The 18569-nt window shown below is 60.4% G+C and overlaps 1 protein-coding gene across 6 annotated transcripts in view; it reads right to left on the bottom strand.

Annotated features, from left to right (window-relative positions):
• Nucleotides 1-2697: 2697 nt before the first annotated feature.
• Nucleotides 2698-18569, bottom strand: part of TDRD9 (tudor domain containing 9) — an 86455-nt gene continuing 70583 nt past the window's right edge. For 5 of the 6 annotated variants that reach the window (XR_016226892.1, XM_051834938.3, XM_089322788.1 and 2 more), the window contains 4 exons: nucleotides 16349-16487; nucleotides 12074-12192; nucleotides 6152-6224; nucleotides 2698-3305 (listed from right to left, as the gene is read on the bottom strand). Coding sequence is in view for 5 of the 6 variants with exons in the window: in XM_051834938.3 (XP_051690898.3) it covers nucleotides 3204-3305; nucleotides 6152-6224; nucleotides 12074-12192; nucleotides 16349-16487 (433 nt within the window). In the remaining variant the exon portion in view is untranslated. Of the gene's footprint in view, nucleotides 3306-6151; nucleotides 6225-11385; nucleotides 11637-12073; nucleotides 12193-16348; nucleotides 16488-18569 lie in introns of those variants that run through there. The other variant, XM_089322787.1, reaches the window with a different exon arrangement.

The raw sequence follows: 18569 nt of genomic DNA, 5'->3' as shown, positions 1-18569 counted from the left end.
TGCAGGGACGACAGTGCAGTGTGGACCCAGGTGTGTGTGTGTGTGTGCGTGTGCGTGTGTGCGTGTCTTGGAACCAGGTCATGCACTATGCACAGCCAGATGCCCGTGCTGGGAGGCCGGCCGGCGGGCTGGGGTCTCGGGCCCCTCAGACAGAGGCAGGATGTCCTGCACCAGCAGGCTGCGGCGGGGCTGGAAAGCTGTCTCCAGACCAACCGGCGTCTCCCCACTAACAGCTTCTCGTGCTGCGTGTGTGACCTTGCGGCTTAAATCCCACCTCCAGGGTGGGTGCAGTCTTCCACCCAGAGCCGGCAGGGGAGGGGCTGAGGCCCTGGGGAGACGGACAGTCTCCAGGAGACCCCCATCGCCATGATCCCCAAGCAACCAACAATCGGATGTGAAGCCCCCCTGTGCGATGGGCGGCCCAGTGGACAGACAGCAGTGCCTTACACACCGGGGCCTTCCTCAGAGCCGGCGTCCGCTCGGGCGCTCTGCCTGGTCCCTCCCAGACCAGACGCTTTCTCTGCCGCCTGACAATCAAATAAGAGTTCCTGCCCCTTTGCAAACTGTTTCCCGGCTGGCTGTCCCTACACTGAGCTGAGGGAAAGACCCACGAGACCCACTCCGGCAACGCCCCCACCCTGGCCGGCACCACGGCCAGGTGCCCTGCAGCCCCACCGACACAGCCTGGCCTCTCCTGAGACGGGCAGCTCCCCGGTGGGCAGAAACGGAGCCGTGGGGCTTGCGGCTCAGCCATGGCTGGGGAGCGGCAGCCATGGCACAGAGGCCACGTCTCCGAGCAGCCTCCAGACCCGAGTGGCAAACATCTGCCAATCACCCCATGCCAAGTGTCCGTGAGAGCGACACCAAGGGACCAGACGCTGCAGCAGCAGGGGCAGACGCGGGGGCCGGCGCCGGAGCGCGCCGAGGGGCAGCAGCGGACGCAAGTGTCTGCGGACCCTACGGATGCGGAAGGCAGCCGACTTCATGCCTTTTACCACCATTAAAACAGGCAAGACCAGACCGCAGAAAATGTCCACAGAACAGGGCATCTGACCAAGGACTCGCTGCAGCAGAGAACTCCGTGCCCTGAGGGCGCAGGCAGACCTGGGCTCGGGCTGAGCCTCGACAGAGCCGCCACGGGGGGAGCTGGGAACCCCACCGGGGTCCCACGTGGGTGCAGGGGCCCAGCACGTGGCCATCACGGCTGCCTTCCCAGGCCACAGCAGGGAGCTGGGTCAGGCACGCAGTCAGGACCTGAACAAGCGCTCCAATATGGTGCTGGGATGCCGGGAGGGGGAGGGGAGGGGGGGTGGGGAGGAGGGGGAGGGGGAGGGGAGGAGGGGGAGGGAGAGGGAGGAGGGGGAGGAGCGCCACCTTCCATCCACTGTTTCATTCCTCAAATGCCTCCAGCAGCTGGGGCTGGGCCAGGTGGGAGCCGGGAGCCGGGAGCCGGGTCTCCCCCAGGGCGCAGGGGCCTCGCACCCGAGCCATCCTCACTGGCAGAAGCTGGGCAGCAGTGGGGTACCTGGGGCTGCACACTCCAGTTCGGGACGGGGGCGTCCCAGCGGGCCCTGCTGCGCCACGCCACTGCCCGCCCAGCGCCTCCTTCCGGCGAGATCTCCGGCTAGCTCTGGACAGGCTGTGTGCTGTGAACTTCCAAGCAGCTGAACTCTGGAAGGCGGCCACCTCTTTTCTCACAGGTGTCCAGCTTTAATGGGTTGTAACCAAACAGACGTGGCCTTTACAACCACTTAAAATGTTTCTCGATGGTCAAGCATGGTCAGCCTTTATAAATATTTAACCATAAAACATGAGCACAACTGAAGGGCTCTGTGCGGCCTGCACAGCGAGCTCTCGGAGCGCGGTGCCCCCGAAGGCGTGCAAGTGGCGACAGCGTCGCTAGCACCAGGCATCCCTCCGCAGGGGTGGGTCCCTGGCACCCACAGGCGAGACCTGGGAGGAGCTCCTGGGCCCGGTCTCTGTGTGGTGCAGGCCTGGCTGTTGTGGGCACTGGGCGGATGAACAGGTGGGTGGAGATCTCTCTCTCCATTGCCACGTCTTTCACATGAACAGAACTTAAAACGCACACACACCACGGACCCGACTCACGGGCTGGCAAAGCAGAGAGCACGCGGCTGCTGTCACGGGCGGCCTCCGCACGTGGACCGTGTGTGGTCACCGCAGGTACAGCAGAGGCTCCTGTATGGCCCCACCCAGCGCCGGGAAGCACACACCCCACCCCACCCCCTGTTTCACTGGAGCAGGGCCGGGAAGGCAGGCGTGGGGCAGAGGGCGGGCTGGGGATGCGGTGCCCAGGCCAGCACGGCCTAGCTGTCCCTGCGTGGCCCTGAGCCAGGCCAGGCCAGGCCAGGCCCGGCAGCGTAGCACCCACCCCCACCCCGCCCCCGCCTCGCCCAGGCCCTGGGCTGTGCTCAGTCGAAGTGACCCTGCTGGCGGCCAGGACAGGACAAGCCCAGGCTCAGGATCCCAGCACGGACGCCTGCCGCGGGCGCCCTGGTGACCCAGGCCGTGCGCCTCCCCCTGCAGCAGCCACGCCGGCCGTGGCCGCTGTTCGCACAGAACCCTGACAGGCTAAGAGGGGAGTAAGAGGTCTGTTTCACTTCATTACTTTTACTCATATTTTTTAGAACAAAATACCTTTCCATCCCCTCTAACTAAAAACTGCCCAAACAAGAACGTGGTCTATGCTTTTATTGTCTCCACATACAGGCTCGCTGCCAGGTGACCCCTCTGATTTCCAAACGTGGCCCCGGAGTTATGACTTAACTAAAAAAGTCTTAAATGTACAAAAGTAAAGTTAGGTTTCCCAAAATTAGTTATCTTCCTTTGTGGAAAAAATCAGGAAATGCGACATGGTTTTTAAAAAGAAACATGGCCTCCCTCGTGGTGAACTGGAAATCACGGTCTTCTCTGTAGCCCAGGTTTAAACCATTTAACAGAACAAAATCCACCAGCACATTCTAGAACTTTCCATGTGGGATTGGCTACGTACACTGACCTTCATAAATTAAAGCAAACTGGAGCTCCTCTTTCACACGAATTTAGGATGGCACCTTCCTATCTCTCCAACCCCCTCACCGACAGAGACGGCTGCCGCCCATGCTCCAGAGAGAGGAGGCGGCTGGCCACAGGAGCGTGGACACACAGCCGGGCGGCCCCAGCCCCTGCCCACCGTCGCAAGCTCAGGGACCCAGCACAATCAGCTTGTGCAGCTGGTACAGCGGCGTGCTCTTCCCCCGGCCGTCTTCCCGCGCCGCCTGCTCCATGACCAGCCGTGGGTCAACCTGGGGGCAGAAAAAGGGCCAGTCAGGCTGGTCCACGGGGCTTCCGTGGACGGAGGACAAGACAGATCCCCCCCCCAACACACAACAGAGCAGTCAGGCTGGTCCACGGGGCTTCCGTGGACGGAGGACAAGACAGATCCCCCCGACACACAACAGAGCAGTCAGGCTGGTCCACGGGGCTTCCGTGGATGGAGGACAAGACAGATCCCTCCCCCCCGACACACAACAGAGCAGTCAGGCTGGTCCACGGGGCTTCCGTGGACGGAGGACAAGACAGATCCCCCCCCCCCGACACACAACAGAGCAGTCAGGCTGGTCCACGGGGCTTCCGTGGACGGAGGACAAGACAGATCCCCCCCCCCCGACACACAACAGAGCAGTCAGGCTGGTCCACGGGGCTTCCGTGGACGGAGGACAAGACAGATCCCCCCCCCGACACACAACAGAGCAGTCAGGCTGGTCCACGGGGCTTCCGTGGACGGAGGACAAGACAGATCCCCCCCCCGACACACAACAGAGCAGTCAGGCTGGTCCACGGGGCTTCCGTGGACGGAGGACAAGACAGATCCCCCCCCCCCGACACACAACAGAGCAGAGGTCCCTCAGGTTCCCCAAAATACTTCCAGCTTCTCTACTCTCACACTTCCTTCATGCTGCACACTGAGGATTCATTCTTAGTTTACTTATTTGTAAGGCAAAGTGAGAGACAGAATTGCGGTTCACTCCCTGAATGCCCCCAACAGCCAGGGCTGGGCCAGGAGCCTGGAACTGCATCGAGGTCTCCGACATGGCTGGCAAAAACCCAGAGACTGGGCCGTCACCTGCAGCTCCCAGAACGCATGAGCAGGAAGCTGGACCGGGAACCAGCCTCCAGCATGGGAGGCGGGCATCCTGCCGCACCCAAAACACTTCCATAATTGACTTTAAATCTAGGTTTACTAATATGGCAAACAGGGATAGGCGTTTGTTCTGGTTAAGAGGCCCTCGTGGAGCCGGATTTGTGGTGTGGTGGGGGAAGCCACTGCCTACAACACCGGCTTCCCAGACAGGCACCGGCGTGAGTGCTGGCTGCTCCACCTCTGCTCCAGCTCCCTGTCAGTGCACCCGGGGGAGCAGCAGAGCACAGCCCCAGGGCTTGGCCCTGCACCCATGCGGGAGACCCCTGGCCACTGTGGCCACCTGGGGAGCGAACCAGCAGATCAGAGATCTGTGTCTGTGTGTCTGTGTCTCCTCTAACTGTGCCTTTCAAGTAAAAAAAAAAAAAAAAAAAAAGGTGCCTGCACCCCTTCCAGAGGTGCCCGGGTCCCACTCCTGGCTCCACTCCTGGCCGTGGGGCGGCAGTGAGGGCTGCAGTCTAACGGGCTCCTTCCACGCGGGGACGGCCCGAGCTCAGCTTCCGGCTTCGGCTGCGCCAGCACCAGCTGCTGCAGGCGCCCGGTGGGGACGGCGGTGGAGGCGGCAGGGGGTCAGCCGGTGGATCAGAGCTCACTCCCACGGGGTCTACCAATTTTAGAAACAATGAATTCCCCATATGCACCATTTCAGCAATTTCATCACAGGAATTTAAACATACATGATCTCTAAAACTGCCTCAAAACGACACTCTTTCAACTCAAGCCCAGCCACGGGGCCGGCCCCAGTCTGCTCCGACGGGTGGGCAGCCCCTTTCAGAGCCCCACATGCTGGGGGCTGTCGCCAGGGCACAGGAGAAGCGACAGTCTGGCTGCAGAAGGAGCCTGGGGCAGAGGGACACACCCCGGGGCCGTCACCCTGCACTGCCCAAGGGCACAGCGGCCACCCCAGGGGCTTTGTTTGTAAAGATGACCCTGCTCCGGAATTAATAAAGCTTTTCCCCAAAACCTCAGATGACAGGGAACGCCCAGGAGCCCGGGGTGGGCCCTCCGCGTTCCCAAGTGGGTTTCTACACGGGAGCCCGGGCCGCCCGCGGGCAGTGACCAGGGAAGATGAGGCCAGGGGGCGCCGTGCCAGGACCACGGCCCTCAGTGATAGCAGAGAGGGGGAGTGGGTTCTTGTCTCGCACAAGAAAGTTCAGGTGTGAGACAGAGAGGGGCCGTCAGCAGGTTCCGCGGGTTAAGGTTAAGACGCGGCCGGCAGGCCAGGCTCAGGGAGCGCTGAGTGCCCAGTGGGTGCCCGGACTGCGGCTCCCAGGGAGCGGGCCCAGTTCTCCCCAGGTCTCCCGGCCCGTCTCCTTCCCCTCCTCACTCTTCTCCAGGACAAAGGCTTGCGAGTGAGAATCGGGTGGAGCTCCTCCCAAGGCTTCGCTCTGCCGTGCCTGGGCCTGGGCAGCCCTCCTGGCCGGGCAGGGGCGCCTCCCCCAGGGCGCCGTCCTTGGGGTCAGGCCATGAACTGTGAGGTCGCCAGGGTGTGGGCAGGACTTTGGAGGGTAAAATAACGGCTGCTTCCAAGATTCCAGGGGAGCTGTGCTTTCCGTGGCCCCTCGCGCACAGACTGACCCTACCTTCCCCTGCCCCAGGACACAGCGAGAGCCCACCCTGCCCTCAAGCCTGCAGCCCCAGCACTGCGAGAAACCAGCCGCTGCTCAGCCCGTGCAGCCGGAGCAGGGAAGGCAACAGCCCCAGCAACGCGGCTGGAGCGCCAAGGGGGCGTCTATGCCCAGAGCACCGCCAGCTGAGGGCTCCACTGGACACTCACGCCTGCACCCTCCCAGTCGCAGAGCAAGACCCTGGGCCTGACGCAGAGGACGCTGCCCGACAGCCACTGCTCTGGGCCCCAGCTGTTGGCCACAAGCACACACCCAGCCTCAGCCGGCCTGGTTCTACGCCCACACCACGGGACGGGCCACTCACGGGCCACCTCTCACCTACCTGGTTCCACTCGTAGGGCTTCTCGTGCCACGTGGGAACAACCTTCTCTCTTGGCTTTGACTGGCAGAACAAACTAGAGTTCAAAAAAAGGAAATTAAGTGAGTTATATACCAGAAAAACCCTACTACAACTATCTTCATCATACACTAGTAACTGAAAACACTACTGTGGTTTTTAAAAGGATTTCATTTATTAGAAAGGCAGTTATATATGGGGGTGGGGGTGGAGATCTTCCAACCACTGGTTCACTCCCCAATGGCCGCAAAGGCTGGAGCTGAACCAGGCCGAAGCCAGGAGCTTCTTCCAGGTCTCCCACGTGGGTGGCAGGGGCCCACAGACTAGGGGTCACCTTGCACTGCTTCCCAGGCACAGAAGCAGGGAGCTGGGTCAGAAGGGCAGCAACAAGGACTCAAGCTGTACCCATACGGGATGTGGCCCCTTGAGCCGCAATGCCAGCCCCCACTGTGGTCTTTAAACGTGTGCGCACACACACACACTCATACACTCTCACACACACTCACACTCAGAATTCTAACTACAGTGAGCTTTCACGGGCCACGATCCAGCAGTTATGATCAAGAGCTCTCATAGCCTGCAGCACACCCAAAACCAGAAAAGAGGAGCGCAGCCAACGGGTGTGAGGACCACACCCAGGGCCGTCTCCATGACAGCAGGGAGGCCGCGCCTCCCTGAGCGGCAGCCATGGCTCAGGGCAGGGCCTTCCGTCCACTCACTCTGCAGCAGCCGCCGCAAGCGGGAAACGTCAGCAGCTGAAAACGCAAAGCGACAGGGACTCGGGCGCCGAGGGAGCAGAGAGGAGGGCTGCCCACCCCACGACCCACGTCCCACGTCCCACGACCCACGACCCAGCTGCGGAAAGCAACCTCGACTTGAAGGCTCTGGCAGACAGAGGGCAGAGCAGCACCTGCCGTGAAAACCCTCGGCTGCTGCTAAGAGCCGTGGAGGCAGGGCTGCCACCCCCACCAGCCCGACCCAGCACCAGGGCTCCCGGGCCGGGCGGCCACAGACACCGGCATCTGTGGCGGGAGGGCCTCGCTGGCTCCGCCCGAAGTGTGGCGCCCTCACGCCCACGCCCACGCCCACGGGAAGCGAGTGCAGAAAACCCCTCACCCAGCCAGCGGCAGGCCACAGACCCCGCAGGGCTTCCAGAGGGGCCCCACACACGGGCACGCAGCCCCCACCCTGCAGAGGGGGCTGCTGAGCCCCACTGAAGGAATGAGAACCCCCCCCACAGAGAGCCTGGGCCTCGGGGGCCTGACGGCGTGCAGACGAGTCACTGAGTGGACAGAACTCCAACCACGGAAGCAGCAGCCGCCCGCTCGGGGACTCCCTGCAGTGCAGACTCCGGGACCCACTCTCAACACCACCACGAGGGACCAGCAAAGACCCAGAAACGCTTAGCCCAGCTCAGGGAAGAACAGGCGACAGAGGGCCGAGCAGGCATGGATGTGGATTTAATAATAATGTATAAGAAAGACTTCAAAGCAGCCACAATGAATATATTCAGAGCAAAGCACACTGCGGTTAAAGAATTAAAGAGAAAATACGATGGCAATGACTCAGATAATCTCTACCCCATTAAGGGGGCAAATTCTAGAACTGAAAAGTACAATAACTGAAATAGAAATTCTCTACAGATCAACCTCACAGGTCTGACACAGCATGAGGAAGAACCAGCACGATTAGGGGACAGATCGAGGGGCCGATGCTGTGGCATACCAGAGTAAGCCACCACCTGTGGTGCTGGCCTCCCCTGTGAGCACCGGTTTGTGTCCCGGCTGCTCCACTGCCGATCCAGATCCCTGCTACGGTCTGGGAAAGCAGAAGATGGCCAAGTCCACGTGGGAGACCTGGAGGAGGCTCCTGGCTCTTGGCCTCAGATCAGCTCAGCTCCAGCTGGTGCAGCCATTTGGGAGTGAACCAGCAGATGGAAGATCTGTCTCTCTGTGTAACTCTGCCTTCCAAATAAATAAATAAAAAGATTCATAAACAGATCAAAGGAAACGAAGCCATCGAAGCACACAAGGAAGGGACTGAAGGAAGGGGCAGAGCCTCAGGGTGCAGCGGCCCCGCCTCTGCGTCAGGGTCAGGGTCAGCCGTCAGGCGTCAGGGTCAGGCATCAGGGACAGGCGTCAGGGTCAGGCATCAGGTGTCAGGGTCAGGCGTCAGGGGTCAGGGTCAGGCGTCAGGGGTCAGGGTCAGGCGTCAGGGACAGGCGTTAGGCATCAGGGTCAGGGACAGGCGTTAGGGTCAGGGTCAGGCGTCAGGGTCAGGCGTTAGGCATCAGGGTCAGGGACAGGCGTCAGGGTGAGGCGTCAGGGAGAGGCGTCAGGGTCAGGCGTCAGGGTCAGGGTCAGGCGTGATGCCAGTGCCGAGAGAACCTCTGCAAAGGGGCAGAGACAACTGCAGAAGAGACTGAAGACGCAAGGAGGCCCCGAGGAAGACGGCAGAAGCCAACGGAGGCAGCAGTGGCTCCGCCAGCATCAGAGAAACAGGCCTCTAAGCATGAAGTCTCGGAGGGGTGGGGGGGGAGGGGGTTTCATCCTAATGATGATCCTGTGCGTGGGAAACCCCACAGAACCTACAAAAACTGCAAGAACTGATACACCAGTTGACATGGTCACAGAAGAAAAGACCAATACATAAAACTCAATTGCTCATCTTTAGAAAGGAACTATTCTGGCCGGCGCCACGGCTCACTAGGCTAATCCTCCATCTGCAGCGCCAGCACCCTGGGTTCTAGTCTCGGTTGGGGCACCGGATTCTGTCCCGGTTGCCCCTCTTCCAGGCCAGCTCTCTGCTGTGGCCCGGGAGTACAGTGGAGGATGGCCCAAGTGCTTGGGCCCTGCACCCGCACGGGAGACCAGGAGAAGCACTTGGCTCCTGGCTTTGGATCGGCACAGCGCATCGGCTGTAGCAGCTATTTGGGGGGTGAACCAACGGAAGGAAGACCTTTCTCTCTCTCTCTCTGTCAAAAAAAGAAAGGAACAATTCCAAAAATAAAATTAAAGAAATACTTTCATTCACAATAGTTTCAAGAGAACTAAACTATTCAGAAATAATTTAATAAACGTGCAAGAGTTGCATGCTGGCAGCTTTAAAGCAGTGCTCAAAGAAAGGAAAGAGCCCCCAGTACAGAGGCACCTGCGCACGAAGCAGCCGCACACCCCCCAGCCGAGCTGCCGACCCAGAACAGGCCCCCAGCAAGGCCTTCTGCACAAACCGACAAGGTGAGCCTAAAACTCACACGGAATGAAAAAGGCCCTTGAATGGTGAGAGAATACAGGGAGACAAACACCACCCGACTTCATGATTTACTGAAACACCACAGCCATCAGACAGACACAGCCAAGAGAGCAAAACACACTCCAGAAACGGAGCCTCGTGTTCATGGCCGAGGGCTGGCCGAGGGCTGGCCGAGGTGCTGAGGCCGCTCAGTGGGAGAAAGGGTGGCTTTTCAGCAAACAAAGCCCTAACAATCAGGCACTCACACAAAGAACCGCGGCCCAGGCTCTCGCCCCACACACAAACCAGCTCAAAGTGGATCCAAGGCCTACAGACAAGAAGCAACAAAGAAAACTGAAGAGAGCACATTTGTGATCTTAGGTTTAGCAGAGATTTTTTTAAGATTTATTTATTTACTTGAAGGGCAGAGTTACAGAGAGAGAGAGGGAGGGAAAGGCCTTCCATCTGCTGGTTCTCTCCCCAAATGGCCACAATGGCCAGAGCTGGGCCAGGCCAATGACAGGAGCCACGAGCTTCTTCTGGGTCTCCCACATGGGAGGCAGGGACCCAGTGACTTGGGCCATCTTCCACTGCCTTCCCAGGCCATCAGCAGGGAGCTGGATCAGAAGTGGAGCAGGTGGGATTCAAACCAGCACCCATATGTGATGCCAGTGTTGCAGCAAACTATACCACAATGCAGGCCCCAATTTTTTTTTCAAGATTTATTTATTTATTTGAAAGTCCAAGTTATACAGAGAGAAAAGGAGAGGCAGAGAGAGAGAGAGAGAGAGAGAGAGAGGGAGGGAGGGAGGGAGGGAGGGAGGGAGGAAGGGAGGTTGGTCGGTGGGTCGGTCGGTCGGTCGGTCGGTCTTCCATCCACTGGCTCACTCCCCAGTAGGTCACAACGGCCAGGGCTGGGCCAGGCTGGAGCCAGGAGCTGGGAGCTTCCTCAGGGTCTCCCACGTGGGTGCAGGGGCCTAAGTGCTTGGGCATCTTCCACTGCTTTCCCAGGCCATAGCAGAGAACTGGGTGGGAAGTGGAGCAGCTGGGACACGAACTGGCACCCATATGGGAAACTGGCACTGCAGGTGGCAGCCCCACCTACTACACCACAGTGCCGGCCCCCAGTTTTTTTTTTAAATTACACTAAAATCATAATCCACCCACCAAAAAAGATAAAGCAGATTTTATCACAGCTCAAAACCTACGGGCTTCAGAAGACACCCCTGAAGCGAGAAGACGGGAACCCTGCGCACATCTGGTGAGAGACGCGTGGAGAGAATTCACGTCTACCTGACCTCTGTAAGAGACGGACGACGGAGCAACAGGGATATAAAAAAGCACTCCTGCACCACTAGCCATGAAGGAGACACAAACGAGCACAGGGAGATGCGACCACAGCTCCCAGCGTGGCCGCCGCTGGACGCGTTGGCAGTGCCAAGCGCTGGCGTGGAGCTGGCGGGAAGGCACTCTGAACCCTTCTCTGCTCAACCAACACAGCCGACCAAGTCTGCTCCAGACACACCCAGGACAGGAAGACCGTACGTGACTGCCGATGGCCGGTACTGCAACGGGTAAGCCCTGACGCCCACAGGCAGTGCGCTGTCACTTAGCAAATGGACCTAACACGTCACGTCATGGGCGAACCTCCAGGCGCACTGTGGCGCTGTGCATAAGGCCTCCTCCTGCAGCACCGGCACCCCACGCTGCGGCCCCGGCCGGACCCAGCTGCTCTGCTCCTGATCGGGCTCCCTGCTCATCAGCAGGAGATGGTCACGGGCTGGGCCCCTGCACCCACATGGGAGACCAAGATGGAGCTCCTGGCTCCCGCCTCACCCAGTCCTCATTGGGGGCATCTGGCAAGTGAACAAGTGGAAAGACCTCTCTCTCTCTCTGTTCCACTCTATCACTCTGCCTTTCAAATAAATTAAATAAATCTTTTAAAAAAATACTATGCTAAGAAGCCAACTTTTTTTAAAAAGATTTATTTATTTTACTTGAAAGTCGGAGTTACACAGAGAAGGAGAGGCAGAGAGAGAGAAAGAGAAAGAGAGAGAGAGAGAGAGAGAGAGAGAGAGAGGTCTTCCATCCGCTGGTTCACTCCCCAACTGGCTGCAATGGCTGGAGCTGCACCAATCTGAAGCCGGGAGTCAGGAGCTTCTTCCAGGTCTCCCACGTGGGTGCAGGGGCCCAAGCACTTGGGCCATCTTCTACTGCTCTCCCAGGCTGTAGCAGAGAGCTGCACAGGAAGTGGAGCAGCCGGGTCTTGAACCGGCGCCCATGTGGGATGCCGGCACTGCAGGTGGTAGCTTTACCTGCTATGACACAGTGGCTCCAAGAAGCCACATTTTTAAAAACAACTTGATCCCATGCATAAAAAACGTCACAGAAGACAGCCCTGTAGAGACAGAGTCTAAGGCAGCAGTGGGTCAGGATGGCTGGCAAACGGACAGTGGGAATTCAAAATTACTGATTTATTCACTTAGCTTCATTTTATTTGAGAGAGAGAGAGAGAGAGAGAGAATCTTCCAGCTACTGATTCATTCCTCAAATGCTCACAACAGCTGGGACCAAACCGGGCTGAAGTCAGGAGCCAGGACTGCCATCTCCCTTCCCTGAACCTGCCAAAGGCCACACCCGGGCAGCCAGGGCGGCGCCCAGACACCACACGCTCACCTCAGGAGTTTCCGACGCGCGTCGTCCTGCAGCTGCGCGACCCTCTCGGGCCCCAGGTACTTCAGCCCGTTGGGGCCGTCACACACCAGCTTGTTGATCGCAGCCCTGAGAATGTTGATCTGCAACGACAGCGACGTGGAACCTGAAGGCCCTGCTCACACGCAGCCCCCACGCTCGGCTCCCAGGGCCACCATCGAGGTCGCTGGAGAAGCCACGGCAACTGCATCGACCACCACCGTCTTGGTTCAAGAACAGCAGCAGAGGAGGAACACAGAACCCAGCAAGGAGCTTCTGCCCACACGCACAGCTGGAGTGCAGCGCGGCACCGCACACGCGCTTCAGGCTGGCAGCAGCAACAAGAGCCAGAGACAGCGCGGGTGCGGGCACCGCCCCAGGGATCTCCTGCCAGGGCTTGTCACGGGCCTTTGTCACGAGAGCTGCAAAGTCACAGCAGAGGGGGCCACACGCAGTGCCCCACGGCCGGGACAGCAGAGGGGGCCACACGCAGTGCCCCACGGCCAGGACACAGGGCCCACACGCAGTGCCCCACGGCCAGGACAGCAGAGGGGCCCACACGCAGTGCCCCACGGCCAGGACAGCAGAGGGGCCCACACGCAGTGCCCCACGGCCAGGACAGCAGAGGGGCCCACACGCAGTGCCTCACGGCCAGGACAGCAGAGGGGGCCACACACAGTGCTCCACGGCCGGGACAGCAGAGGGGGCCACACACAGTGCTCCACGGCCAGGACAGCAGAGGGGGCCACACACAGTGCCCCACGGCCAGGACACAGGGCCCACACGCAGTGCCCCACGGCCAGGACACAGGGCCCACACGCAGTGCCCCACGGCCAGGATAGCAGAGGGGCCCACACGCAGTGCCCCACGGCCGGGACAGCAGAGGGGGCCACACGCAGTGCCCCACGGCCGGGACAGCAGAGGGGCCCACACGCAGTGCCCCATGGCCGGGACAGCAGAGGGGGCCACACAGTGCCCCACGGCCAGGACAGCAGAGGGGGCCACACACAGTGCCCCACGGCCAGGACACAGGGCCCACACGCAGTGCCCCATGGCCGGGACAGCAGAGGGGCCCACACGCAGTGCCCCATGGCCGGGACAGCAGAGGGGGCCACACAGTGCCCCACGGCCAGGACAGCAGAGGGGGCCACACAGTGCCCCACGGCCAGGACACAGGGCCCACACGCAGTGCCCACGGCCGGGACAGCAGAGGGGGCCACATGCCCATCCATGTGGTCGCACTACTGCTAATCACATGGCAAGCCGCTCCAGCTCACTGGCCTCCCACCCATGTCCTACACTACGTCCCCCTGCCAGATACCTCCTACAGAGGACAGGGCACCAGGCCCCTCTGTAGCGGATAGATGTAAAGTGTCTTTACTGGTTGTTCAGTTTTTTTTTTTTTTTTTTTTGACAGAGTGGACAGTGAGAGAGAGAGAGACAGAGAGAAAGGTCTTCCTTTGCCGTTGGTTCACCCTCCAATGGCCACCGTGGCCAGCACGCTGCAGCCGGCACACCGCGCTGATCCGATGGCAGGAGCCAAGTGCTTCTCCTGGTCTCCCATGGGGTGCAGGGCCCAAGCACTTGGGCCATCCTCCACTGCACACCCTGGCCACAGCAGAGAGCTGGCCTGGAAGAGGGGCAACCGGGACAGAATCCGGCACCCCGACTGGGACTAGAACCCAGTATGCCGGCGCCACAGGCGGAGGATTAGCCTAGTGAGCCGTGGCGCCGGCCCAGGGCATGTTTTTTTTTAATATGACTTTAAAAAATATTTATTATTTTTAAGGAGATAGAGACGGGCAGAGATCACCCTCCCACTGATTCCACCTGCCAAATGCCCACTACAGCCAAGTCCGGGCCAGGCCAAAACCAGGAGCTCAGAACTCAGTCTGGGCCTCTCATGTGGGCGGCAAGAACCCAAGTACTTGGGCCATCACTGCTGCCTCCAGGGGTGCATTAGAAGGAAATAAAATTGGGGCCAGCGCTGTGGCGCAGCGGGTTAATGCCCTGGCCTGAAGCGCCAGCATCCCATATGGGCATCGGTTCAAGACCCGGCTACTCCACTTCCTGTCCAGCTCTCTGCTACGGCCTGGGAAAGCAGTGGAAGATGCCCAAGTGCTTGGGCCCCTGCACCCACGTGGGAGACCTGGAAGAAGCTCCAGGACCCTGGCTTCGGATCAGCGCAGTTCCGGCTGTTGAGGCCATCTGGGGAGTGAACCATCAGATGGAAGACCTTTCTCTCTCTCTGCCTCTCCTCTCTCTGTGTAACTCTTTCAAAGAAATAAATAAATCTTTAAAAAAAAAAAAAAAAAGGAGGAGGAAATAAAGTTGGGAGTAGTGCCAGGACTCGACCCAGCTCCTCCAACATGGCACGAGAGCAGCGCAAGCAGGGACTCCCCCTGCACCTGTGCCCGCCCAGACCTTGATGGCGTGCGGGAGCTCTGGTGTGGTGTTTCGTACGGCGTGCCGAGCCGGGCCTGATGTCTTCCTCCTGCTATCACTCATGGAGGGTGCATGCCATCCGAGGAGCCCGCCACCCTGGTGGGGTGTCTGTGGATGGCCTCGGCCTCTTTCAGGACACACGCTGAGTCACACGTCGACCACTGCGCCCCCAAGACCTGCCGTCAGTCGGCCTCCAACCCAACAACCACTCATCTGTACCTGTCCCCCCAGGCCTGCCATTTCCATAACGCCTCGTGGACACGCCACGCGACACGCAGCCCTGGGTCCCGACTTCTCTTAGTCAAATGTGTCTGACACTCATCTGGTGTCGCACAAATCCCTTGCTCCTTGTTACCGCTGTTCCAAGGTGTGGCTGCGCCATAGCGCCAGCACCCCCTGCTGAAGGCGGCCCTCAGCCACTGTGAGTGACCTGCAGAAGCGTCCGCAGCGCGTTCCACGTGGACGCAGGCGTTCAGCCTCCGGTGCGTCTCCGCTGAAGGTGGCAGGCAGCTTGCCTCCCAACGCAGCTGCACGCCGCACTCCGCCAGCAGTGACGTGACGGGCGCTCTGCTGAGCGGGCCCCGCCAGCCTGGGCAGCGGCCAGTGTTCCCACTTCAGCCATCCTGCCAGTGCACGTGGCTTCTCACAGCAGCGTCCTGGGCGTGCCTGACCGCACGTGACACCGAGTCTGCCCACTGCGCCCACACATCAGTGACGCGTGACCGCGGGTGAAGGCCTCCACAGTGCCCAGCACACACACCTCTCCTTGTCTCGCTCCCCCTGAGCAGGGTCTCCTGCAAGGCTGTTTATTTTGGTAAAGTCCAACTTTTCGCCTTTTCTTCCGCAGACTGACCCTTGGCTGCTGTGTCCACAAACTCACAGGGATTTTCTCCTACACCTGCTCCTGGGTTTTTAGTTTACACTTTCCAATTAGCTCTCTGAAATAAGGCGTATTTTAGGCACAGCAGCCCTTATAAGAAAGGCAGTGAGTACCTGACAGGTAAACCAGCACCACTCCACACGGTGCCTGGCTGCCGCCGGGCGCTCCACCTGGCGGCCCCGCCCGGCCCTCCCCACCCAGCTCAAGGAGAACTGGCATCACCCGAGAAGGAGGGATTCTGAACACCCGCGGCACGCGCTGCTGTCTGCTGAACCGTCACTCTAGCTCCCCCCATTACGTGAAGCACAGTAACAAGAGTTACCGGAACGATGACTGAGCACAGAAACACACACGACACAAGCCCACGAACCTTGTGGCTGGATCCAGTCACACAATCACTCTGCCCATTGCTCCACACGTTCCTAACAGCTTAGTCCAGGGGGCAGGCCTGGGGCACAGCACCTCCAGCTGCTGCTTAGGACGCCTGCATCCCATACTGGTCGGCCGGTTCCAGCCCCAGCTACTTAGTTTCTGAGCCAGCTCCCTGCTGATGGCCTGGGAAGGCAGGGGATGACGGCCACGTGCGTGGGCCCCTGCACCCACATAGGACACACGGAGTGTCAGGCCCCGTACCCTGGTTCAGGTCAGTGCACCTGGGGGAGGGGAGGGATAGGCCCGTTTCCTCCTGCACCGGCTGGGATGAGACCCTGCCAGGGCCCTGCTGGCCTGGCACTAGCCTCCACTGCCAGGAAACCTCCTCTGCTTCACCAGGAGACGCCACCTAAGGAAGCCAGAGCTCCGCCCACCAGCAACAGGTCTCAGAAAAGACCGGGGAGGGAGGAGGGTGCGGGAGCACCTTCTGCCCGGCAGCTCCCATCCTCCCAGCCCACACCAGACGCCGCACCGTCGGCCGTGACTGCGAGCGTCACTCTCACCTCTATGATGTCCTCCACACGGAAGCGAACGTCGAAGGCCAGCTCGATGTCGTGCTCCGGCAGCACCGGGGCTCCCGTGGTTGGATTCCACCCCAAGCCACAAAGGACTCCGGTGTAGCGTTCTCCATCGCGATCAACCCTGGGAGAGACGTTGGGACAGGGGTCATTCCACACTTGCCAAGGCCTTAGTGTGGCGGACGCGACCAGGGAAGTCATCCAGCGCTCTGCGTCTTCCTCCAGCTCTTACCCTAAATCACGAAGTAGGGGCTCCAAGGACAGCAACTCGACATGCTCACAGCCCAGCGCCATGCTTCTGACACTCGCACGGCAGATGAAGTAACGGGAGACCATTCACCACGTGTAGTGTTTCCCACCCGGCACTCTTTCCGTGGGCTAAACCCCCCATTTCTGGAGAAAACGTAGCACACACATCCAGGACTCGACACACACAGAGGTCTCCCGTTGGCCTTCCCTCTCCCACGACACGACCCACACCCCGGCGTCCTGTGGCTGCTGGCCCAGGACCCACAGCTCTGGGTGCTCTCGGCAGCCACCCAGGCCGCCTGTCCTCGCCCCGGGCCCATCTTCTCCACCTGCACCCCCACCTTCCCGAGAGCAGACAGTGCCAGCTCCAGGAACATCACCCCCCGCTGAGGGCCGCCGTCTCTCTCGGGCCCCCACCCCAGCTTCCCTGCAGAACAGGGCCTGACCCCGTGCCTCTGCCCCAGGTCTCACTTCCCAGCCGCCACGCGCCAGTGCCTCAGCCCTGCGGAACACACTGCAACACTCGCCTTGCTGGTTCCAACACTTCATCAGCTCAGACTTCTTCCATCATCTAAAGCAATTTGTTTCCTCCAGCTTTACTGACCAAACTCCCTGGGTTTAAGGGGTACACAACACCCTAGCTTACTCGGCTCATCCCGCAGTTTGATGGAAACGCAGGTAGTGTCTGCGCAGTTCGCGGCCCGCACGCCGAGTCCACAGGCTGCCCTCCCGCCCCTGACCCGCAGCTCGCTGGCAGGGGACGCCAGGCGCCGTCTACCCTGAGGAGCTCCCTGGAGCCAGGACCTGCCACACCGACAGCCACAGACTGCTCTCTGCAGGAGGTGCTCCGCATCACCTTCCACACAACGCACTTCACAGACACTTCTGTGGACGGCCGTGACGAGTGACCGTCCTGCTGACGGCCCCACGTGACAGCACTCCAGCGGGGGTCCACAAGCTTCCACCCTGCAACACCCACTGAGGGTGACTCCGTCACCGCAGCACGTCCTGAGTGTCAAGGCCACGAGCCCCAGGCTGACGCCTCAGGAGCCCTAAGTGCCTACGTCAGCTTAGCAGCAGGTGAGGCCATGGACCACTCTTAATGTGCTTACAATACAGACTGAAGAGCATTTAAAAACATCTTTCATAGACAGAGAGAGTGGCTCCCAATCACTGGTTTACTCCCCAAGTGCCCACAGCAGCCGGGGCTGGGGCCGGGGCTGGGCTGGGGCCGGGGCTGGGGCTGGGCCGGGGCCGGGGCTGGGCTGGGGCAGAGGCTGGGAGTGGGGACCCCCATCGGGAGAGCAGGCGGATGGGCACAGCAGGGCCCGGGCTAGCACACCCACACTCCAGCGAGTAAGCATGGACAAAACTGCAACTTAGCAGGAGCCGCAGAGAGACGAGAAGGGTCCAATTCCCCTTGTTCAGGAGGACTCCGCCTTCACAGTCCCTGGACACAGCCCGTCAGACCACCCAGGGCCGGGCCCCCACCCCGTGTTAACCACACAAGGCCGGGCCCCACCCCGTGCTAACCACCAGGGCCGGGCCCCCACCCCGTGCTAACCACCCAGGGCCGGGCCCCCACCCCGTGCTAACCACCCAGGGCCGGGCCCCCACCCCGTGCCAGAGGAGTAACACTCCGGGAGGAACAGCCCCTCGCAATGAAGACACTCAGTGCTGCACTGTGAGCCGCCTGCCCCCGGCTCCCTGCTGAACAAATCCTGCTTCTCGCCTGACTGGAACTGACTCTGAACCTAAAGTTCGAGAGCGGAGACACTGTTTTTCTTTGCCAGAAATCTGATGAACAAATCCAGGTCTCGCCTGTGGGTGGCAGGGCAGGCTTTGCACTGACAGGCACCTCAGGAATCAAACCTCGCGATGCATCTTCTAGACTAAAACTGAAAACAGCATGACAGAGGGACTGAGCAAACAGTACCTTCCCCCAACTCCACCAGCT

The sequence above is a fragment of the Oryctolagus cuniculus genome, chromosome 20 (genome assembly GCF_051225735.1).
Source record: "Oryctolagus cuniculus isolate XC-2025 breed Fujian yellow rabbit chromosome 20, ASM5122573v1, whole genome shotgun sequence".
Lineage (NCBI taxonomy): Eukaryota > Metazoa > Chordata > Mammalia > Lagomorpha > Leporidae > Oryctolagus > Oryctolagus cuniculus.
Note: the sequence above shows the minus strand (reverse complement) of the source record. Positions and strands in the feature narration are given on the sequence as shown.